The sequence below is a fragment of the Pan paniscus genome, chromosome 6, assembly GCF_029289425.2.
Source record: "Pan paniscus chromosome 6, NHGRI_mPanPan1-v2.0_pri, whole genome shotgun sequence".
Classification (NCBI taxonomy): Eukaryota; Metazoa; Chordata; class Mammalia; order Primates; family Hominidae; genus Pan; species Pan paniscus.
In genome coordinates this window covers 7,464,266-7,487,742 of record NC_073255.2, presented here as the reverse complement: position 1 = coordinate 7,487,742, position 23,477 = coordinate 7,464,266, and the positions used below count along the sequence as shown (strand labels likewise).

Here is a 23,477-nt window from a genome sequence, read left to right as displayed (position 1 = left end):
CCCATAGAGAGGCACTTTTCACAGTGTGTCGTCTCCTTGGAGCAGAGTGGGGGGTGCAGAGGCAGCAGGAGGGGGACCTGGAGCCCTGGGGTTGGGGGAAGCAGGGTCAGGCCAGAGTAGGAACTTGCAAGGGGCGCGGCCAGGGCAGTGCCAGGCCAAGGGTGTAAGCCCCAGGGAGGGGGTGGGGGCTCATGGTGAAGAGGAAGTGAGCCGCCCCGGGGCTGCCAGGAGGGTGAGGGGAGGGAATCCCCGCAGAGGCTGCGGCACCCGTCCCCTACTCGGTCACCCTCAAAGGCTGGATTTGAGGAAGGAAAAGCACCGCAGAGCTGCTGTATTTAAAAAACAAGTGTCTGGATCTCTGCAGGGGCTGGGACCAGCTGCAGTGGGGGCTCCGGCACTGCTCCTACTCTCCAGGACTCTTCCCACCACCCCTGAGCGGGGTCGGGGCCTGGGGCCACCTCACAGGAGAGGGAGGTGCAGCATTACCAGCTGTGGGGCGGCTGGACCCACGGCCTGCCTGGCTTGGAGTCTGAGTGCCTCCCCAGCCCACCAGCATGGCTGCTGGACCTTGGGCATCAGCTGCTCCGTGCCTCGGTGTCCCCACCTGCAAAGTGAGGCGATGATGTGGACTCTGTGAGCTCGTGGCAGGAGTGAAGTTAGCTAAGGAGGCCCCAGGCCCGGTCACAGGAGTCACTGTCCCTCCTGCAGGGGCTGGGCTCCCCAGTGGCCAGACCAGGCCAGAGCCTTGGGGTTGTGCTTTTGGCTGGGACCTAGAGCCCCCAGCATCCTAGACCTGTTCCTCCTGGAAGCACAGGGCTCACGCTCCAGCGACCACCCTGACCCTGGGTGGGCCGCACCTGTAGTCACCAGCAGGCAGCTATAGTGACGCCAGGTTTCATTCCAAAATAGTTGTCTCTAAGCGTTTCCTATCTACCTGCTCCATGCGGTGCACCCAAGGCCAAGCCTCCCCTTCACCTGTGTGCCTCTCCTGACCCTGGCTGCCCTGGGGCTTAGGCCCCACCTCCAGCCAAGACCAGGACCCCCAGGATTGCTGCAAAGAGCACCTTTATTCACAGCAAAAGGACGTCACCATAGCAACAACACTTCAATTCCCTGAGAACTTTTCCCTTATCATTCGCTTTCCTAGCTATGTCTTTGCAAAGAGAAAAACAACAAGAAACACAGCCCACGGGACAGGTGAGCCATGCTGGGCCCAGCGGGGAGGTGGCAGCTACACAGGAGGAGGGCAGGGATGGGAGGTTCCAGATGCTGGAACGCATAAATACACAGGGTGCCAGACAGTCCCACTTCAGCTTTAAAAACAAAGATGACCCCTAGTTTGGCTTCTGTTTTTTCTGATCCACAGAAAAGATAAGATAAAATAAGACCCTCCCCCACCCCCACCCTCCCAAGCAAAAAACAAGAACACCCTACTTTTTACCCACCCCCTTTCAAAAAAAACAGCACAGTAAAAAAATACTGTCACAATATTTACAGACACGCCCACTGTGGGCGACTTGCTCTCTACTTTGGAGAGGAGATTAAATGCTGAGCTCTGACTCACCCTGTCCTGGGGAGGCAAAGGGAAGACCTCTGAGGAGGCCTGGAAGACTCCCCACTCAGAAGAGCTGGGAGGGGTGCCACTGTTTGCCCAGCTGGACAGCCAGCCACTGGGGGCTTCGTGGGGCCACTGGAACTGGGCGGTGGCTGCTGTTACTCTTAAGCCACAGCGTCCAGGCCAGGAGGAAGGGGATTGGGTCACGCACCCCCAGACCCAGCCTCCCCTGCAATGAGCATGGCTCAGTGAGTTGTACTTGGGGCTATGACACAGGGGCCAGGACTTCAGGGCACAGGTACCCCCAGCACAGAGCTTGTGGTCAGCAGGAAGAGAAAGGCACCTACGCATCGCATCCCTGCAAAGTAGCCCGGAGCCCCGTAGCTGTAGAAAGATCCAAAAATCCTAACAGAATTGCCCTCAGAGTGGCCTCCGACACACAAATCCTTCCTCCAAGCAGGCCCTGCAGCCCACTGGCCCTTGGCGCAGAGGCACATAAGTGGCGCTGGTGCCCGCCCCTCCACAGAGCAGAACTGCCCAGCAGCCTGCTACCCGGGTGGGCATGCAGTACACACACACACACGCGCACAGGCACGGCCCTAGGGGAGCCTCGAATGCCGAGGCCAGGGCAGCGCAACAGGGTCCCTGGGCCCTTTGGATACCAGGGGCGCCCAGGGATTGGGTCTCAGCCATGGCCACTAGAAGATGGCAGTGCGGGGACACCAGGGTGTGTCCGGGTACAGGTGGCAGTGGATGGAGCGGAACCTGTGGGAACAGAGCAGGGGCTGGTCTGCGTGGGTGGCAGGCAGGTGCTGAGCTCCCATTTGCAGTCCCACAGCACTGGCGGCCCCACCCCGAGCAAGCAGGACTCCGGGGGACACCTCTATGTAGAGTCATGCCGCTTAGAGAGACCCTGCTGCAGCTCCACGAGGCCCCCTGATGCCCCTAGGCCACCCTACGCAAGCCCATCTGGGCCGGGGTTTCCTTACCTGGATGGGTCGGCCTCCACCGAGAAGGGCCCCTTCACGTGGACGGCGTTCCGCTTGTTTTCAAACATACCGTAGCTCAGCGTCACCTGTGGGGAGGGGGCGGAGTGATGCCGGGAGGGGCCCGACATCCCTGGGCCCCGCCCCAGGCTGGCCACACAGCCCTGAGTGAGGCGACGGCCCTGCCCTGGCCTCCCTTGGACCTGGAAGGACACCTGCCCTGCACACCCCAGGAATAAGGTCCCAAACTGGGGACCAGCTGGGGCTGGCTGCATTGCCAGCGTGGACAAAATACACACAGTAGGCGCATCACAGTGAAGAGAAGAGACGGCAGGAAAACAACCCGCCATAAACAGCTTTGAGCTCACGGCAGGAGTGACCCCCCCCGGCTGACGGTGGTGTGCTGCCTGGCCTCCCTGTTTAGAACAGTGCCCCCCCGCCACTGCGCCCCTCTCGGCAGCCACACGTCCCTTCCTGTGCTCTCGGAGTCCTGGCGGGGCCCGGAGGATGGTGCACCTGCTCGTGGAGCTCCGAGGTGGGCACCTGTTGCAGGTTCTCCAGGTGGGAGTGGAAGAGGCTGCTGCGGATGAGGGGCACGCCCAGCAGGGCCTCCACGATGTAGCCGATGGTGCAGTCGTCAGGCAGCCGGATCCGCTCAGCCGTATTCATGAAGTGACCCCCGCTGCGGGAGGGAAGGGCCCAGACCAGTGAGCAGAGGCGGGAGCCATCTGCTGGGAGCTGGGGAGGCCCCACCAAGCAAAGGCGCTGCACTCCTCAGGGAGAGGAGCCCTGAGGAGAGCTCTGGGCTGCAGCTCCCTCTGCCTCCCCTGGCCACAGCCAGGGCACATTCCCTGCACGGCTCCTGTGCTCCGTGGCTCTCTGTGGAGGGAATCTGGGTGCAGGGAAGAGTCCTGCCGGATGGTGCCTGGGGTGCTCATCGCCCCTCTGGCTGCTCTGAGCAGGTCAGGCTTGGGGGCAGCCGCCGTAAACACAGCTGCCCTCTGAAACCCAGAGGGAAGTGGAATATAGGAAGTAAGTGGGCAGTGCCACACAGGAGGCTGGGGACACCCCGTGGCTGGGAAGATGAACCAAGCCAGGCCCCACAGTGGCGAGGAGCCTGGGACCGGGCTGGCCTAACCTGTGCAGGGCACTCACCTGGCCCACGGGCTCATCTTCAGAGCCAGCCCACGGCTGATGCAGAAGCCAGCGCCGCCCGTGGCAAACCAGAAGTGGACAGGACGCTGGGAGAAGGGAGAAGGTGTCCTGAGACCCAGGCGCTGCTGCCCCTCACTGTCCCACCCCCACTCCGGGTGTGCGCTCCACGTGGGCGTGGGGGACTGGGAGAGGGCAGGCACTCACCACCTTGTTCTCACTGACCCGCTCCATGGCCTGGATGGGCCTGTCCAGGCTGGGCTTGCCGATGTAGACGTCCCGCGTGTGCGGGTAGCTGGCCAGCAGCCGCAGCAGGGCCCGCAGGTTGACGTAGTTGTCATCGTCCACGTGGCAGAACCACCTGAGGACAAGGCAGGGCCATCGGGGGAGGGCATGCCGGGGCGGGCGCTGCCAGGCTCGGGCAGGGAGATGGGAGTCCCCCGGGGCCACACTCACTTCCTGCCGGACTCGATGAAGCGGTCATACTCCACGGCCATCTTGCAGGACAGCGCCTGGCGACTGTGGGCGGCCGAGCAGTTTGTGATGACCACGTTGCCTGTGGACAGGGGAGCGGCTGTGAGTAGGTCTGAGCCGGCTCCCAGAGAGGGGCCTGGCCTGGGGGACGCCACAGGGCCCAGGGGCTGGAGAAAAGCCCCCTAGTTCAAGCTGGGCCCGGCGGCCGTAGCCTCCCCCACCCTAGCTCGGGGCTTGGGCCTGTGGACCCTCCCGCAGCCCAGCCCCCTCCAGGGCGGCCCCGCCCCCGCCCATTCAGGCAGCTTTTTCCCAGCACCCGCCACCTGTTGCCGCTGCCTGGGCTCAAAGGGACCCGGGGGGCTGAATGGGCTTCATTTGCATGAGAATTGGGGGGCCCCGAGTGGTGGGGCGGGGCATGGAGCAAACCCCATGAGTAAACTGCCCTCCTTGTCCTGCCCTTGGTGACCTCTCGGCCCAGAGGGGCAGGGAGACTGGAGGGGGAGCGTTCCGCTCTGGATGGAGGCCTGGGCCCCCTCCTGCCCCAAGTCCAGGGCTCACCCGTGTGCCTGGCCAGGGCCTCATCTTCCCCGTCAGTGAAGATGAACGTCTGGAAGGAGAAAATCGGCCTTCAGCAGGAGCCCTTCATCCCCACCCCAGGGCCATCTGTGGGGGCAGGACGGGGCGCCCTGGAGTGGCTGCAGCTGCAGCTGCGTCACACTGACACCCACCCTTCTCCGGGCCTTGGTTTCCCCACTCGTGCTGAGAAGGGCTCAAGTGCCCCATCTCAGTGCCATCTGGGCCAGAGCTCACGCATTCACTCGCCCTGGGGGTGGGGGATGGGGGCCTCACTCCCCAACCTCGACAGCTGCACCCAAGGTCGTCCAGGCGCGGTGAGGCACGAGCCAGGTGGTGCGCCTCGCCCGCCCGCCAGGTAACCGGTTCCCGACCCGCCCCGTGCACCTGGCAGGGCACACACCCTTATTGACACAGCACCCGGCCTGCCACTTGGAGGCTGCTGGAAAGGCGGGGGACAGGCGGGGTGGCGGGAGGGACAGGCGGAGGAGTTCGGCTGTGGGAAGCCAAGTCTCAATCACTCGGGGTTGGGGACAAAGGCCTTCGCTGGGCGGCTGCCAAGCCCTGGCGGACAAAGGGCCTGGAGGGAGGATGAATCACCAGGCATTGTCCGCCAGCTTTGTCCTGGGCTGGCGGGAGAGGGGCGCCGGGCCGGCCTTAACTCGGCCGAGTTAAGCAGAGTGGCCGCGCCGCCCATTACCATACAGCTGGCCTGGTTAACCGGGCCGGGCTGGGCATGAGGTCCCGCGCGTAGGGTGCAGCCACCAGCACTGCAGCCACCCCACAGCTGCCCTTTGGGCCAGCACCCCTGTCCTGGGTGACCTGCAGGACAAGCTACCCACTCTGAGCCAAAGCAGCCCTGAAGTTCTGCAAAGTTGCCAACGGTCAGCAGGGTTGTGGCAGGAAACCTCAGGTGTCCCCAGCCCCCAGGTCAGGGGCCCCCAGTACCCATGCAGCCCAGCACCCCTCCCACTGCTCAGGCAAGGAAACCCAGGCTTGCCCAAGGCCACAGCCCACCTGTGCCAGCACGCGGCCGCCCCCTGCCAAGAGCGCTCTGCGGAAGAGGAGGGGGCCGCCAGGGCGGGGCCAGGAGTCGCCGGCGCCCGCCTGGGCCTGCCGGCACACGGGGAGGAATGTTCCTTCCTCTGCCCGGCCCGCCCAGCGCGTGCCGCCCGGCGCACCCTGGCATGGCTGAGTGCAAAACCCAGGGTGTACGGGCAATGCTCTGACCAAGGGACAACCCCCCGATGCCCACCCAGCCTCAGTTTCCTTCCCTGTACACACAGGTCCCGCAGAGTCCCTGGAACACCTTGGTGGTCTCAGATCCTTATCCAGCCTGACCCAGCCCTGGGCACATGCTCAATAGGGTGAGGCCCAGAGCTAAGGGGGTGGCAGGCTGGGTCTCCGCCTCTCCATGCATGCACCCCTCCTGCAGCACCCATAGACACCCCAGGGCAGCCACACGCACAGACTCGCACCCAGCCCCTTGGCCTCCCCAGAATCTCAGCCCAGGAATGCCGTGGGAGGCGGAGGGCCAGCCCCTGCAGACGCTCCACTGCGCCGCTGGGTTAAAAGGAAAATGCTTTCTTAATGAGATCAAGGGAGGCCTGTTCTCCCGAGATTTGGTGGTGCCCTAAAAACCCAGCCCAAGGCTACGGAGATTAAAGTCACCTTTGTTCAGCTCAGGGAGCAGGGAGGCCTCTAGAACAGCATCTGAGAAGGCGGGGCTATGGGGTGCGGGGGTGCCAGGCGAACTGTCTCCCGACACCTGAGCCACCAGGAGGGGAGGAAAAAGGCGCTGCTGGGCTATAGGCCTCACCCGCCGCTCAGAGCCTCAGTCTCGTCTTCAGTAAAATGGGCACAACAGAGCTCCCCTGGGCGGAGAGCAAAGTGCAGAGACAGATTCTCTCCCTTCTTCTCCCTGACAGCCCTCGGAGGTGGGTGCCATTACCAGCCTCATGAGGCCCAAGTAGGGAAACTGAGGCCCAGAGAGGTGCAGGCACCAGCCTGAGGTCATACCCTGGGGCCGAGGCGGTGCTAGACCAGCCCAGTCCCTGCCTTCTAGGGACCCAGACCCCCCAGTGCCACCTAACTTTCCAGACAAGACGGGGCTGCAGGAGGAAGAGCCGGGTGGATGAGGGTGGACGGGGGCGGGGGCCGGGGGACACCCACAGGAAGCAGCATTGTTCCTGGAGCCGCGATTCAAAGAAACACAGGATGCCAAGTTCTCCCCAGCAATTGTGGCCGCTGCGGTGGCAGCGCGGCAGCCTGGCTGCTCCTGGGAGGGGCGGGTAACCTCTGGGCCAAAGGCCAGGCTCTTCATCCTGGACTCCAGGCCCATCTCAGCGCGGCCCCTGCTGACCAACCGACCCTCCCCCCAGCCACCACTCCTGTTGCTAGAAGTTTCCTGCACAACCCCCATGCTGTGGTCATCACCATGCCCGGATGGAGTGCCCTTTCTGGGCACTTTTTTACTCTTAGTCTAGCTCAAATGGCGCCTCCTCCAGGAAGTCTTCCCTCCTCCCTCCCTTCCCCCAGCATGTGGGTCAGATGCCCACTGTTGCCTCACACAGCCTCTCGGGGGTTTCCCCCCGCACAGCCCTGACATCTTTCTATCTCCCCCATCAGACCATGTCTGAGTCATTCCGTGCAGGGCTGGGAGAGGGGGGCCCTCTTCTGTGGGTTTCCAGGACCCCTGCCCATCACCCACCACAAGGGGGTCTTTGCTTGCTGTGTGCTGGTGAACGGATGCTGAGGGCAGATTCAACCTGTCCCCTGGTGGGGTGACCCTCCAGTAGGGACCTCAGGGCTCAAGGGAGTGATGGCCCCCACCTCGACCCTGAGTGCCCGCCGGGTTCACCCCATGCCTGCAGGCTTTGCCAGTCTCTTACAACGTGCTCCTGGAAGGACCATGTTCCCCCATTTCAGAGATCAGAGTGAGGGTCTGAGAGGCCCCAGGTCTTGCTCAGGATCACACAGCCCAGCTGGGACCTAACTGAGACCCTCTGACCACATCCCCTCTGTTGGAGAAAGGCCCCAGATTCCAAGATGAGAGGTGCTCAGAGCTGGTGGTAGCCCAGAGTGGGGCTGAAGGATGCCCAAGATCACATAGCAGTAAGGCTTGAGTGCTGGGGGTGGGGGGGCCAGGCTCAGGGATGGTGCCCCAAAAGGACTGTCAGTAAGAGATGCTGGGGGGGCCCGCTGGCCCCCTCATCGCCAGGCAACCTGAGTGGCCAGCACGCCAGCAGCGGTTCCCACGGAGCGCGTAGCTGCACACAAGGGGCCCGACGCCTTTCTCGCTGGAGAAAGGGGCTTTGTTACCTTGCCCAAGGGGCCAGCGTGAGAGCCGCCCGGCGCTGGGAATCCTAACGGCCCGGCCGCCAAACAAAACCCACGGCCCCCGCCGCCCCCTCCCGCCAGCCCGCTGAGCCCCTGGGAATGGGACGCTGTGTTCCCAGGAGGCTGCCATGGGGTTCCCAGGGCCCCTTCCCCACGCCAGGACCAGAGAGGACCCTGCCCCTCCCCGTCGCCCTCATGACCTCACCAAGCCCTGCTCCCACCCACCCACAGTGCCCCAAAACAGGACAGCACCAGGTCAGAAGGCCCTGGGTCTCCGGGGTTTGAGCAGGGAGGAAGGCGTGCAGGGTCTTCCCTGAGCCCCCACCCTCACAGCAAATGCCTCTGCATCTCCCAGCCCAGAGACGCCCCCCCAGTCCCCGACTGCAAGCCCCACACACTGTCCCCATCCCGCCCCAGCCCAACCGTCCTGCTGTGGCCTCGAGGGAAATGTTCAAAGTGGGGTGTGTCTTAATTATGTGTGTGTAAGAAGCTGATGCCCAACTGAAGCGGGCTGTGCCCAAGGTTGCAGGCCTCAGAGACTACAGCACTGTGCGGGAAGGGTCCCCACACAGACCCCAAAACCTGGAGTTCTTTGAGATGTGCTCCCCAGGACCCACCAACCAGCAATGACTTCCCTCCCTCCCCGTACCTTAACACTGTGATGAGGAAAGGGCCCAGAGGTCAGAACCCCTCACTTCACTAAAGGAAGAGCCTTTCTCCCCTGGAGAAAGGCTGAGCTGAGGGGTCTGAGCTGAGGGTGGGTCCGAACAGAATCTGCTTGTGGAAGTTTGAGGACATAATGCCCTATGAATGCGCTCCAATGTTCACGGGGTGAGAAGTATCACAGGGCACCAACCCCAAGCACTGGAGACTGGTGTAGGGTCCTGCAGCCATCCAGGACTCTGGAGCTGGACAGGGGGCGGGGCCCCGGGGACAGTAACACAACTGTAACGGGAGAGTGGCCCCAGCAGGCAAACTGGCTGCACCGGGGTGCACTGGCGTCGCCCACGGATGGCCCTAGTGGCTGGATGGGGATGCAGCCTGACTCCCATGGGACACTGCCACCAGCTGGACCAGACGGTGGGTCCCCGCCCCGCTCGCCCGCCAGTCCAGGCCGCGGGGGGCTCACCATCTCCTTGTGGCGCGAGATCCAGGTCTCCAGCAGCAGGTCAAGGCGCGCGCGGTGGAACTTTTTGGTGGTCTTGACAGCGATGAAGACGTCTCGGGGCGCGAGCGGCTCGGCCAGGGGGCGCGGGTGGCCGTCGGCGGGGCGGGGGGCAGCCCCGGGCGGCGGGCCCGCATCTCTGCGCGCGCGGGTGAGCAGGCTGAAGTACTCGGACAGACTGTGCACCTCGCGGACCAGCGCCCCGGGCGCCGCCGCCGCCGCCCCCAGCCCGGGCGCCGGGGCAGCCCCCGCGGGGCCCGCCAGGCTGCGCAGCGCGCGCCGGCCGCGCTCGGCGGGCAGTGGAGGCGGCGGCGGGTCGGCGGTGAGCACCAGCAGGCAGGCGAGCAGCGCGCCCGCCAGCGCCAGCAGCAGGCGCCGGCCGCAGCGCTTGAGCATGGTGGGGTGGCGGCCGCGCGGCGCGCCCTTCCCCGTGCTCCTGCCTTGCACCGCCCCGAAGCCCGTCGCTCCGGCGGCGCAGTCCAGCAGCGCAGCACCAGTGTCCCGCGCTCTTAAACCTCCCCGCCCCGGTCCCGCCCCCGTGCGCTCATTGGCTCCCGGGCCCGGGGGCGGGGCCTCGCGCCGGTCGCCGCTCCAAGCCCGCAGACCCACGTGGGGCCGCGGCTGGGGGCTGGGAACTGCCCAGAGGGCGCAGCGGCCCCGACCCCGGCGCGCACGTGCACGCCCCGCACCCCCCCGCCCCGGGTAGCCCCTGCGGGCCGCCGAGGGGCTTGGGGACGGGCCCGGCCCGCGCCGGTGTCCCTGAAGAGGAAACCCAGCCTGGCCAGCGCCGTCCGGGGATGCACCGGGCGTCCCGGCACGGGAGGGGCGCGCCCTCGGCGCAGCGGGCAGGGTGCTGAGACCCGGGCTCTGGGCTCCGACGCACCGTGGGGGACATCCTGCTTCCTCGCTGTGCGCTTCCCCTCCTGAGCCCGGCTTCCTCCCCTTGGGACGCGGCAGGCCTTGCAAACTGGGGTGGCGCCTGGGTCTTCCCGAGCGCTCGGTTCAGGGGAGCCGTTATTTGTACAGAGCAAGAGCTTGGCCACCTGTGCCGCAGGTGGGGACACGAGGTTCTAACGAGAAAGCACCAGAACCAAATTCCACTCCTTCCTCCCTGGCTGATTTCCTCGATCCTGGCCCTTCGTCGGGAGGGTTGGCTCCCCGAAATCCTCAGGCGCCCCATGGCGAGGAGAAACGAAGGCCGCCACTTCCCTCGCCGGATGAAAGGCCGCCTTCTGTCCCATTTGGTCTCCTTGCGCTCGGGCCAGATGCGGCCCAGCTGTGCGCCCTCCCCACCCCGCCTCCCCGGCACACGGCCCCCATCCCTGGCCCTTCCCACGGGCCCGGGCCCGCCCCTCGCACGAGCGGGGGCGGCAGGAATGCGCGCCGGCAGCCGAGGGTGAGGGGCGAGGGGCCCGGAAGTGGCCAAGGGTCGCCTGAGCAGGGTGTGAGCCCCCTGCCCGCCACGTCCTCCGGAAGCGTGGACGGAGGCGGCTCTGCCGGTGGCTGCGCTGTCTTCCCGTGCCCTCCTAAGCAGGGTCTCTGCGACCACCACGACCACCACCGCCACCACCGTGGCTAAACTGCCCCCCTCGGACGCTGACAGTTATGTTCAAGCCTGAGATGGCATTTTAAATTCTTTAAGTGCCCCTTGGAGCCCCTCTCCTTACCTCTACCTGAATGTCAGCCGCAAGACAGCAGCGACCTGGTGTCATCCAGACCTGGAACAGGTTTTGGGACATAGTAGGTGCTCTGAAAAAATTCAGTGGATAAATGTCTGGCCCCACTGTCAGACCCCCCCCCCCCAAGGACGCTGTAGCCCATTTGCTCTTAGGGCCCCAGGGGCCCCACCCCTAGCCCCTGTACCGGCTGGGCGGTGTGGGGGATGGGGGTTCCCAGGCCTCTTCCTGGCCCCAGGTAATTAGCAGTCACCACCTCCGAAAGCAGATGCCCCAGCAGATGGTGCTGGCTGTGCCCAAGTGACAAGTCTCCCATGGCGTCACCTCCTGCCATAAACCCCTCCCGATCAGCCAGAGCCTCGCCCTGGAGCCTCCATGCAGCTGGAGAGGCTTGAGGGTGAGCCGGGGAGAAAAGGACCCAGTGACTGGGTTGGCTGCCCCCACAAAGTCAGCTGAGCCCCAGCCCAGCCCCAGCCTCCGGACTGAGGGGTGTCCATGACCCCACGTGCTTCAGTCACACCGCTGACTTCAGGCTCTCCCATATCTGAATTGTTTCAGAGACGGAGCCTCATCCATCCCCATCATCTCTTCCCTGAATCACTTGGGCAGCCTCCACCCCCATCCCACCCACTCCTATCCTACCTGCTTTACTTATTCTCCACGCAGCAGCTGGACAACTAGGATCATAGCCACTCACACACCCACACGAAGAGCAAAACCCTCCACAGCTCTCCACTGGCTGAGTTAAAGTCCCGCCTGATATTCACGCACCTCGTGACTTAGTCCCAGCCCCGTTTCTTGAGGCCCAATCCCTCCTCAATCCCCCGCAGCCAAGCATGGCCAAGCCCCCAAATATGTGCACAGGTTGTGCTCTGTACCTGGACTTTACATCAGTGGCACCGATGGTGGGTGCCATGCCACCCTGCACCCCACCTGACAAGATGCTGTGAGTCTGTCTCCCCACAGTTCCCAGGCCAGGGGATGGGGCTTCCTGCCCTGAGCCGCCCCACCCCCGCAACTCCTGCTCCCCAGCTACCCCTGACTGCGGTGCCTTTGACCCAGCAGGTCGTGGGAGCAATGTGCCCATTGTAGAGAAAGCAAGGGGGATATTGTACCAGGGGAGTGACCATACAGAGGTGGATGGCCCAGCCTGGCAGGGGCACATTCATAGAACTGGGTAGGGGGGGTTCCCGCGTCTCTCTGTAGCCAGGAATGGGAGGAGTGGGAGACCTGATGCTGCTGCCTGTCGGGAGGAAGCTTTACAGCATTCTTGTGGGGGCCGCAGGCTTTGGCAAGAGTGAATCAATTTCTTTGCTGTCAGGAGAATGGAATTTCGTGGTGACTTCTTGAGGTCTGAAAACTGTTGAGGGGGTGGCCCGCCTAGCCACCCCCGCCCGCTTCCCCAGGCTCAGCTTCAGCCTGAAACACTTCCCTCCCCATCCAGACCCCAGGTCTCCCTCTAGGGGCCCACTGGGCCACACAGCCCTGGTAGGGAAGTGGGCTGTGGGATGGTGCTCAGCCCTGGACAGGACAAGGGGAGCTGGGGAGGGGGCTAGAGGGGCTGACCGAGTTGCCAGTGAAGCCTCTTGGGGCCGTAGGGTCCTGGGGAAGAGGGGCTGGGGGTAGAGGCTGCCCCAGGGCCCAGCCTGCCTTCCGAACCCAGAGGGGCCACTTCTCAGCTTTAAGACCTTGAACCTGTGATGTTACTCCCTGAGCCTCAGTTTCCTCACTTGTAACGCAAGGATGACATACCATCCAGACCAGGCAGGCCAGCTCTGGCCCTGGCGCATGGCTTCATGGGCTTCTTGGACCCTGGCCTTCCCCTCTGCAGGGCCCCTCCACCAGTCCCAGTTTGGGGCTCCCAGGCAGCTGGGTGTGCGAATGGCCAGAGAGACCTGCCTGCTGAGGTCAGGTGGAAAGCAGGCCCACGGAGCCAGGACCCACATGACCAGGGGCCCTACCCTCCTCCTCTAGCCGCCATCAGGCTGAGACAGTGTTCTGTCCCCATCTGAGTCCAGGCCTCCTCTAACTGCCAGGGCTCAGCCCCGGGGATCTCCTGCTGGGGTCAGTGCCACCAGGTCCCCAAAGTCCTGGGCTGGGGCTGCCCTTGACACTCAGGCCTAGAGGGGAAGGGCTCGGGGCTGGCTTTGAGGTGGCCATCTGCCTTCCCTCCCCCGGGCTGTTCCTTGGGGCTGCTCCGGCCTGCCTTCCTGCAGGGTCCTGGGAAGATCTGTGGAGACATAATGGGTGACCCATTAACTCGGCCGGAAGCCATCCGAGGCGCCTGTCCACTCATCGGCTGATGGAGAGCGGCCCCACTCAGTGTCTTGGGAACCAGCTTCCTCTGGGCCAGTAGCAGTGCCCAGAGATGGAAACTCCTGGACAGGACTCAGCATGGTGGTGGCTGTGGCTCGGGCAAGCCTGGCACCTCCCTGTCCTCTCCTGACACAGACGCAGGAATGCCAACCCCCAGGCTGGGGCCAGGCATCAGAACTGGCAGTGTATGAAGCCCCCAGATGCCAGGGGGCCCATGGATTTCCAAAAGGCAGGCGTGGCCTAGTGAGTGTCCCGACCCAGGAGCTTCTGTGAGCCGCCCTTGGTGGCAGGAAGGAGGGTGATGGGAAGGTTGGCTGGGCTCAGCACAGCCGGCTCCCAAGGCCGGGGGAGGGGTACCGCAGGGTGGCACAGCTGATTCCCATTACTGCAGCTGGAGTGGGCACTGCCCTGAGACTAGCAGACTCCGGCTGTAATTAGCACCCCCACCATTCCCAACCCTGCCTGCCTGCTATGCCCAGACCCCCTCGCCCGCTGTGTGGTCTTGGGCCAGTGCCCTTCTGTGGGTCTTGGGACGTTACTTGACTCTGTAATAGGGATATGGCTGGTGCCTCACCCGCCCTGCCCACCAGGCTGCCTTGGGGTTGGTGCTCTGCAGCTGTGAAGCCACGGCCTTTCCAACAGTGGCCTGGCCCTTTCGCCTGCACTCTGGGGTCAGGCGTGGACAGAGAGGCCAGGCCCATTAGAGTTCAGCCGACTTGGCCTCAGTGGCTGAGCAAGGCTTCGGGGGGCATCCTGGCCTGAGGCACCCTGCAGGGCCCACCAAGGGCTACCCCTCCTAGAACGTCCTCCCCATCCCCCTCTGCTACCCCCATCCTGGTGCTGATCACATGAGGTTGTAGCTGCTCCTTTACGTCTGTGTCCCTGGGGGAAGAGGCTGCCTCTTGCTGCTTGTCAGGGCCTGGCACAAAGTAGGTGCTCAGTAAACACTGGTTGAACTGATGGTGGGGGGAATGGACATACAGATGGATGGACAGATGGACAGATAGATTGGCAGACGGATGGATGGTTGGTTGGATGGATGAATGAATGGATAGACAGATGGACAGATGGAAGGATGGATGGATGGATGGATGAATAGATGGATGGATGGAAAGGTGGATGGATGAACAGTTAGATGGAGGGGCAGATGGATGGGCAGACAGACAGACAGATGGATGGATGGACGGATGGACAGATGGATGGATGGATGGACAGATGGATGGATGGATGGATGGATAGACAGATGAATGGACAGATGGATGGATGGACAGATGGATAGATGGATGAATGGATAGATACATGGATGGATGGAAGGATAGGTGAATGGACAGACAGACGAATGGATGGATGGATGCATGGATGGATGCATGGATGAATGGATGGATGGATAGACAGATGAATGGATGGATGGATGGATGGATGGATGGATGGATGGATGGATGGACAGACAGACCGACAGATGAATGGATGGATGGATGCATGGATGAATGGACAGATGGATGCATGGATGGATGAATGGATGGATGGTTGGACAGGTGAATGGACAGATGGATAGATGGATGTATGGATGGCTGGAAGGATAGGTGAAAGGACAGACAGACTAACGGATGGATGGATGCATGGATGAATGGATGGATGGATAGACAGATGAATGGATGGACAGATGGATGGATGAATGGATGGATGGATAGATGGATAGATGGATGGACGGACGGACGGATGGATGGATGGATGGATGGATGGATGGATGGATGGATGGACAGGTGAATGGACAGATGGACCAACAGATGGTCTAATGGATAGATGGACGGACACATACACACAGAGGCATGCGGGTGGCTGGGAGGGTGTGGATGTCAGCTGCTTGACAGCAGGACCGTGATGTGATTCTTGGCTGTGCCCCAGGGCCTAGAGCAGTGCCTGTGTGTATCAGGTGCTTGATGAACATTGGTTGGTAGAGGTTGGATGGAAGGATGGATGGGTGGATGTGCAGATACACAGAGGGCTCAAAGGTGCCTCTCTGACTCTGTCTCCCAAATGCCCAGCCCTGGGGAGCATAGGTCTCAGGGTGAGAAGACCTGGCAGGGCTGCCACTGGCCTCTGAGCCCGCACAGGGCCTGGGGCCTGGGGGAGGGCTGTGCTGAAGGTGAATTCCCAGTGCCTAGGCACTATGTGCCTGCCCTGCCCTGGGGGCATTTCCAAACACCACCTCCAGAAGGCCTCAGGGGGTCTCACTCTAACTGTTGGTCTTACAGACGGGTCCAGGGGTCCAGAAAGAAGAGGTGGCACACCCTTAAGCCCACAGCAGGAACAGCAAGGGGCCTCAGCCTGGAGGCCAGGGCTTGTCCACACCAGGAGGACGGCAGGCCTGGGCTGGCAGCTGCGCCTCTTTCTGGCGCTTCTGTCTGAGGCCAGCTGGGCCATGGGGCTGGATGGGGCTAATCTGATTTGCAGCCCCCAGCATCAGAGCGCAGCCACCAGGATCCACTTACTGACGTCCTGCAGAGTCCAGACACCCACCAGGGAGGCACCAGAGCCACCCTGCCCCAGCCGGCCTTTGTCTTGCCAAGAATGGCTGGCTTGTGTGGCAGCCACAGCGGGCAGGGGGTGGGCTGCGGCCACGGTGGTGCCTGTCAGGCCCCAGGCATGACCCCCCACCCTAGTCATGACCCCGTGCCCATGTCAGTGGGATGGGATACAGAGCAGTGGGAGGAGGGGCTCCAGGCTGGGTGGAGGGAGCAGGGGTCAGTCTTGGCCCCAGGGGAGCCCTGCTTGCTATGTGATCCTGGGCTTGTGTACCTCCCTGATCCCAGGCTCCCCCTCTCTACCGTGGGCCATCTTTCCCCCTTGAAAGGATCAGGGAAGACGATACAGCATCAAAGGATATTCCAGGCTGCTCTGGAAGCAGAAGGAGGGGAGGTTATGTCCCCAGGAATGGCGATCACACCTGCTGAGAGAGGCCACCTCCGTAGGACCTGAGAGCTGGTGTTGGGCTCCACTCATCCGTCCATCCATCCATCCATCCGTCCATCTGTCCGTCCATCCTTCCATCCATTTCATGTGCTCATCCCACAGCCTTCCTGAGCATTTGCTCCATGCCCAGATCTGCTTGGCACTGGGGGAAGGTAGTAGGTGAGGATTCAACAGGGGTTAGAAAAATGGGTCCAGCCCAAAGGTGCCCAGGGCCCAGACGAGGGAGAACCCACTGTGGGCTGGGGCTGGGAGGCAGGGGACTTCTGGAAAGTCTTCCAGGAAAAGATGGTGACATTTGCCCTGGGGCTTGAAGGCTTGGGCAGGTGGAGGTGGAGGTTGTGCAGTCAGGCAGGGGTGTGTGAAGCAGGTGGAGGTGGAAGTTGTGCAGGGGTGTGGGAGCAGGTGGAGGTGGAGGTTGTGTGGTCAGGCACAGGTGTGTGGGGCATTCATGGAGGTGAGGCTGGAGATAAAGAGAAGCCTGAGGATCTAGGTGTAGAATGCAGGGGTACTGGGGGAGACATAGGGGGCTCCAGGTTCGCAAGCAAGAGGGACGGCTCTGAGTGGCATTCTAGGAGGAAAAGCAACCCTGAGGCCCACCTCATACAATACGTGTCCAGCCTGAGCCCTCCTGTCTGTTCGTCCATCCCTCTGAGCTTTGTGTCCTTGTGGCCAGGGAGGGAGGAAGCTGCGAGGGTAGCCAGGAGCCGCCTTGGCCTCTGTCCTCCCTCCTCCCTTCCTTGGGAGGCTCTGCCAGTGTTGCAGCTTAGTCTGGGAAGGATGTGCAGTGAGAAGGCAGGGCCGTGTTGCTCAGGGGTGGGACCCTGGCAGGAGGGGATGGTGGAGGCGGGTGTGGGGAGGTGGGGCAGAGTCTCTCTCAGGGCGGCAGAGGCTGGGCTGAGGCTGGCATCAGAGGAAAGTCCAAGCATTGGAGGCACCGTCCTCTCTCTGCAGCCCGTTTCTGTGCACGCTGTCTGCTAGGGACTTGCCCAGACGGTGTTATCCAGTGCTCGTCTTGGTTTCTGGGGACACTTGACAATGAATGTTTGGAGACACTTTCATTTGTCGCCACCGGGCTGGGGCTGAACAGACAGTAGGGTCTGGCCTATAGGGCCCAGAGAGGCTGCCCCACAGCCCCCCATGCACAGGACAGCCCCACAACCAAGAATGATCCACCCTCAATGTCAGTGGCCACGGCGCAGAAGCCATCCAAGAGATGGCAGGCCCTCCCCTGGCCGTGCCTTGGTGGGGCTCTCGCGGTGGCTCTCCTGCCTCGCCTGGGGTCCTCACAAGGTGGGCTTGTGTCTGGCCATGAGGCCCGGGAATGGCGTGCTCCCGCCTTCTTGCAGGAGGTCACACAAGGGCAGAGGATGCAGTGGCCGGGCGTCCAGGACAGTGAGGCTGCCCTGGGTTGGAAGGATCGCACGGGGGGGTTCCGGGGGAGCCCACGGCGGGGAGCTGGGAGGAGGCTGCGGCAGGGGCAGGGGCTGGGCTGCTCAGGCTGTGGTCCAGGCCTTGGTGAGGGCAGGGATGGCAAAGCTTGGTCCCCTCCATCCCCCGTCACCCCCACAGCCTCCAGGTGGTCCCAGCCTTAGGACATGAAGACAAGGCCGGGGCTGGGGTGGAGGGAGGGGCCGCCTGGAAAGCTGTTTGCTCAGCCGGGGTTTAATCTCCAAAACAGGAAGGCCGTATTGACAGAAGCAGCAGCCGGAACTGCTGCGGGCTGCCAGGTTACACTCCCTGGTCCCTCCTCCTCTCCCCACGCTGGGGGGCTCCCCGACAGACCCTGCCCTCAAATACAGCTGCTGCCATCACCTGCCACAGCCCCCCAGGCTGCACCTCAGGGAGACGGTACCCCGCTTGCTCTGCAAGCTGCAGGGAGGCCTGGTGCCAGAGTGAGGCAGGAGGCTGGAGGGGGCTCCAGGGTCACAGGCCGGGCCGGGTGTGACTCTTGGCCTCATTTTGCAAATGAGGAAGCTGAGCCCAGAGAGGGAAGTGAGCTGGTCTGGGTCCCACAGGGTGGGGTGAGGGTGGTCTGCCTGGATGCCCCCACCCCAGGTCTCTAACACTCTTGGGAGTGGCTCTGTCCACCATCACCACTGTCCAACCCGCACAGCAACCCCCGTGCCTGGCCTCCCCGTCCCTGGGGTACCCAGGAGGTCGGACCCAGCTGGGGCTCAGCAGGGCTCAGCAGGGCTGTGGTGCCGTGAACCCTCTGGCAGTGGGTGGACATTATACATCCACCCACTGCCAGAGGAAGCTGCAGAGACGGGCAGGGTGATATGCCAGGCGGCCCCGGCAGCCTCTGAGGTCATTCTGGGCGGCCACTTCACCCAACAGCAACGTCAGGCCCCTTAAGAGCCTGGCGGTCCCTTATCTTCTCCCCGGTGGCTGACTCGGTAGGACCAGGGATCTCCGGGCAGGGCTGAGGGCCGCCCACCCCTAGGTCACCTCGGGCAGCCCACGTGCATCTCCAGACCTCGGCCTTCCTGCATCTCAGTTCCATGCCCACTGCTTGTCCTGAGCTGGAGCTGGGTGGGAGCTGGCTCTGAGGGCTGTCCCCATATCTTAGAGATGGGGCTCGGCTCTGCCACCCTCCCTTGGCTCCCCACTGCCCAATCGGGAGGGCTGGCTTTGCCCCTGGCGTCCTCAGGCCACCCCCTGGCCCACTCTGCCTGCCAAACCCCCCAGGCCCTGCCAGGCCCAGGATCCCCACACTCCAGCCGCCCCCTCTGTGTCTGCCTGGAGTGCTCAGCGTCTCCACCCCTGCGGGAAGTCTCCTCGCTGCTCCCTCCTCCACTCTACCTGTTGTCTGTTCCTGGGTCCCGTCCAGCCCTCAGCACAGCCCGGCACCCACAGAGAACTCAGTCCAGATGCCGACGGAATGGAGCTGAGCTTCCTGGACTTGGCTCTTGCTAGAAGACTTGGAAGAAGGGACCTTGAAGAGCATCTAGGTCCAAGTCCCATTTCACAGATGGGAAGATGGAGGCCCCAGAAGGCCTCCCAGGCCCACATGGCCAGCAGCAGGTATCTCCAGCCACCCTTGAAAGTGAACCCCTCAGGCTCACACCTCCGGGTGCCTCCCATATGCCAGGAAGTCCCAAAGTTCTGAGGGGCTGAGGCTCCAAGACTTCCCCTGGGCGGGGTCTTTGGTGGTGCCAGGGGGTGAAGGTGAACCTTCAGGCATGGCGGTCTTTTGGCCAGGCCTGCTTCTCCCTGCAACCCCTCGGAAAGCCCTGCCAGGCTGGGAAACTGAGCAAAAGCTGGACATGCCCAGGCCAAGGGGTGGGCAGCTGGCTGGCCTGCCTCAGCGGGGTGGGGCCTGGGGACCAGTCCAGGCCTGTCCCCAACAACCTGGCCTATGGCGTCTCTCTGGGTGGAGAGTCCCCTGTCCTGGCTGTGTCTCCAGCCTCAGGTGGGGTCCTAGCTGTTTCTTTCTGGTCTCAGCTGCACCCCCCACTCCAGCCTCCACCCCACTCCCTGCAAACCGGCAGTCACTTGAGCCCTCCTCGGGGCTCTGAGCCCCCCTCGGGCAGATCTTCAGGCCTGGGGCATCCCCAGAGGCTGGGCTGTGCCCAGTGGTGGCCGCCCCTCCCTCCTGTCTCATCCCCACCTGCCATGGCTGTCACTCTATCTCAGCGACCCAGTTTTCCTCCTTGTCTCTGTTGGTGGGGCGGGCGGCCCTGGGGGGACAGTGTACCCCTTTGTGGCGGGGCGACCGGTGGATCAGGTGTCTCTGGTGGGGCCGGCAGGCGCGTCTGCTGGCTCGGGCCAGGGGCCACGGCTTTCAGGTCTTCAATAGCTCAAGATTAGGTTCTGTCCCTGGGGGCCCCTGTTGTGTGGCCATTGTGATGGCCTGGGAAGCACAGCCTCCGGGGCCAGAGAGTGATGCGTCTCCCTGCTCACGGGAGCCCTGGCCTGGGGGCTGGGGTCCCGGCCTCCTCCGGGCCGTTTGGGCACCCTGCAAGTCATGTAGAAGTGTGCACATACAGCCACAGCCAGCACAGGGTCTTGGGGAAGTGTGGACCCCGCCTGCCAGATGCTCCGCCTACTGCCTGGGCCACTGCTTGGAAAGAGGTACTGCTTCTTCACAACGCGATGAGCGGAGCACGGGCTGGATCTCAGATGTGTGCTGCCAGTCAGTGCACGACCTGCACGGATGTGCAAAGCGGCCCTGACACTGCCCCGGCCCCTCCCACGTTTCTCGAGAGTTTCTTCAGCTTCGCCACTCCCCTCAGCTGCATCCTCCCACAGGCCCCCACTCAGATTGCAGGGCTGGTCCTCGGCCGCTGGCTGGCAGCTGACAAAACCACAGGCCAATCCCCACTGGCAGGATGGGGACAGGCTGACAATTCCAGGTCCTAACTGCACGGTCTTGCATTTCCTTCTCTGAAGACTCAGGTGTGGAATGAGCGGGGCTGTGGGTGCAGCATGGGCGAGACTCCTCTCAGCCTCCCTGGGCCTGATCAAGGTCACCGACCCCCAGCTGTAGTCCCCAAGACTGGCTCCCGATGGCTTTTGTGCCCCGCTCAGCAAAAGCCCAGCTGGGATCCTCTTGGTGGCCCAGACAGAGGTGACCACATAGTATATCGTCTTTCAAGGCTGGGAGGGAACTCTGTTAGTAATTACTCCTGGGGCATACCAGGGCTGTGGCAGGAAATGGAGTATGTCACCAACGGAGACGCAGATTCCCTGGCAGGATGCATGCCGGCCGGCACACGCCTCGGAGCGCGAGAGGGGCCTGTGATCGCGCGGTGCTTACGTGCTTCACGCGTGTGTGCGGAAGCACGGGTGAGCCCGTGGGGAGCATGGCGTGCTGCCACTCTGCACATGTGGGCTGGCCATGTGCGGGGACACGTGTGTCCCTGTGTGCACACACCCAGAGCCCGTCCCGGCTGCCCCGAGATGGCTCCTTCCCCTTGTACAGCTGGAGACTCCGGAAGGAGGAGGCGGGTCGGGCTGGCCTCCTGCTTGATGGGGGTAAGACGAACAGGCCAAGGTGGGAGGCCAAGGCCAGGCCTCGCTCGGGCTGGGGCATGGCCCTAACACATGTTTTCTGTCCAGCGTAGTGGCGGCAACCTTGGACAGGAGGTTGGGCCCCATCAGGAAGGTTTTGCTTCAAGAAGTGGGGCTTCCGAGGCTGGGTCAGCTTCCCCAGTGTTTGCATTCATCCTAACATGTGACTGCCTCTTCCTCCAGGCAGCCTTCCATGACTTCTGCTGTCATCCCAGTGGCCCCTGTCTCCAGAGCAGGTGGAGCAAGGAGGCTGTCTACTTGCTCCCTGGACCCAGCGGACATATTCCCAGAGACAGGTAGGGTCTGCTTAGGGGCACACAGCCAGCTCTGGCAGGATGGGGCTAGACCCCAAGGAGTGCCCCTCCCAGGTCAGGGCACTTGTGACTATGGCTGCCCTGAAATCCTCTTGGGGCTTCTTGCCGGGGGGCCACTCTGGGCCCCACTGAGCTTTGCTTTAGGAGCAGAGGGCATTTGGGCTGGGTGTGTCCTCCAAGAGCCAGGCCTGGTGACTCCTCTAGGCATGGGGCAGAGGCTGGGGACTGAGAGGCAGCTGCTGCTGAGGCCTTTGGTAAAGGGAGGCCGGCATCGGGCAAACGGATGGGCCATTCAGGCAGGAGAATCTTCAGGGTCACCCTGGCCAGCCCCGAGCAGCCACCGAACTCTCCCTTTCCTGTAGCTGGAAATATCATTGTGATGTGGGACACTGGAGATGGGACAGGAGCCACACAGACCCAGCTTTGCCCTCTGGAACTCACAGCATCCCAGCGGCCGGCAGGGAGAGAGAGGACCAGGAAACAACTCCGCGAGGGGGTCCCGCGATAACATGCGAGAAGTGGGTGGAGAATGCCGGGCAAGCCTGGGTAGCCGAGGAGGGACGGACAAGCAGGTGCATGGGCCGAGACATGGAGGGTACCTGGGGACACCATCCTGGGGCAGGAAACGGCAGGTGCAAAGGCCCCGGGGCCTGCTGAGCTGCTGGCTCCCTCGCTCAGGGAGCATCTGAGCAGCACCTCCCAGAAGCCAGGGCCGTGCTCGTGTGCATGGGCCAAGCTTCAGAGAGAACTCGGGGGGCTCCCAGGTCTGAGGGGGGTGGGGGCCAGGGCTGGGCAGTGCAGAGGGTGAGGGGATGTCCTTCCTTACAGAGATAGAATTCGAGGGGAGAGAAAAAGGCCCCCTGGCATCCCTGCCCAGTGCATGGGATTGTGGGGGCTTGGAGGCATCCCGTGGCTGGGCTGCAGGAGTTCCCAGCCAGACCTGGTCCCCTGGGGAATGGGGGTCTGGGAGGCCTTTGCTGTGAGCCCACCTCGACAACCCACCCGACCAGTGAGCAGAAGCCTGAGCCGGGGTTCAGGGATCCATCCGTGGAGTCGCCCCTCAGGGAGGGCTTCCCACGTGGCACCCCACTGAGCCCCTCTCCCAAGCCCTCACCCCTCCCTCCCAGGTTCTCGAAACCTCCTGCTGTCCCCCCGAGTTAGTGTCCAGGACTGCTTTAACAAATGGCCACAGACTTGGCTGGAAACAAAATATATTCATTATCTTACAGTTTGGGAGGCCAGAAGTCGAGATCAAGGTGCCCGCAGGGCTGGTTCCTCCCGAGGCCAGGAAGGGTCTCCTCTGTCCACTCTGTCCCCAGCAGTGTCTGGCGGCTGCCTGCAAGACTTGGGTGGCTTAGGGAGGCCTCACCCCAACTCTGCCTCCTTCTTCACACGGCCTTCTTTCTGAGCCTGTGTGCCCTCTCAACTCAAGATCCTTAACTTAATTACTTCTACAAAGAGCCCTTCTCCAGGCCGGGTGTGGTGGCTCATGCTTGTAATCTCAGCACTTTGGGAGGCTGAGGCAGGTGGATCACTTGAGGTCAGGAGTTCGAGACCAGCCTGGCCAACACGGTGAAACCCCGGCTCTACCAAAAATACAAAAATTAGCTGGGAATGGTGCCGCATGCCTGTGGTCCCAGCTACTTGGGAGGCTGAGGCGGGAGAATTGTTTGAACCCAGGAGGCGGAGGTTGCAGTGAGCTGAGATTGAGCCACTGCACCCCAGCCTGGGTGACAAGAGTGAGACTCCATCTCAAAACAAAACAAAACAAAAAAACAAAAACAAAGAGCCCTTCTCCAAACAACGTCCCCTTCATGGGTTCTGGGGGTTAGAACTTGGACACATCTTTTTGGGAGTCCTCTATTCAACCCACAACACCCCAAAATACCAGGAATCTGGGAAGCTGGGTCTTCTTTCACTGCTAAGCCAGGTCCCCTGCAC

At 62.8% G+C, this 23,477-nt stretch overlaps 1 protein-coding gene and 1 long non-coding RNA gene across 3 annotated transcripts; one reads left to right on the top strand and one right to left on the bottom strand.

Annotated features, from left to right (window-relative positions):
• Window positions 1–301: 301 nt before the first annotated feature.
• On the bottom strand, window positions 302–9,747 carry LFNG (LFNG O-fucosylpeptide 3-beta-N-acetylglucosaminyltransferase). Of its 2 annotated transcripts, none has more exons than XM_034963535.3 (8): window positions 9,209–9,747; window positions 4,726–4,774; window positions 4,150–4,249; window positions 3,901–4,054; window positions 3,697–3,782; window positions 3,058–3,223; window positions 2,545–2,630; window positions 302–604 (listed from the first exon to the last, which is right to left on the bottom strand). In XM_034963535.3, the coding sequence occupies exons 1-8, from the start codon at window positions 9,638–9,640 to the stop codon at window positions 460–462; spliced, it is 1,218 nt and encodes a 405-aa protein (XP_034819426.1). In that variant the 5' UTR covers window positions 9,641–9,747; the 3' UTR covers window positions 302–459. The 2 variants fall into 2 exon arrangements, with proteins under 2 accessions (XP_034819426.1, XP_008971436.2); XM_008973188.4 differs by lacking the exon at window positions 302–604 and adding an exon at window positions 1,049–2,320 and having other exon boundaries at window positions 9,209–9,745.
• Window positions 9,748–21,402: 11,655 nt separating this feature from the next.
• On the top strand, window positions 21,403–22,886 carry LOC117980865 (uncharacterized). The gene is made up of 3 exons (XR_004672342.2): window positions 21,403–21,518; window positions 21,899–22,108; window positions 22,766–22,886. It is a non-coding gene; the product is annotated as an uncharacterized LOC117980865 (long non-coding RNA).
• The last annotated feature ends 591 nt before the right edge of the window (window positions 22,887–23,477 follow it).

What these genes read in the sequence shown, in the direction of transcription:
- LFNG (XM_034963535.3), bottom strand. Translation starts at nt 9,640, where the DNA reads ATGCTCAAGCGCTGCGGCCGGCGCCTGCTGCTGGCGCTGGCGGGCGCG. An exon ending in TCTCGCGCCACAAGGAGATG is followed by an intron (nt 4,775 to 9,208) that starts GTGAGCCCCCCG and finishes TTCTCCTTCCAG; the next exon opens with ACGTTCATCTTCACTGACGG. An exon ending in AAGATGAGCCCGTGGGCCAG is followed by an intron (nt 3,224 to 3,696) that starts GTGAGTGCCCTG and finishes TCCCTCCCGCAG; the next exon opens with CGGGGGTCACTTCATGAATA.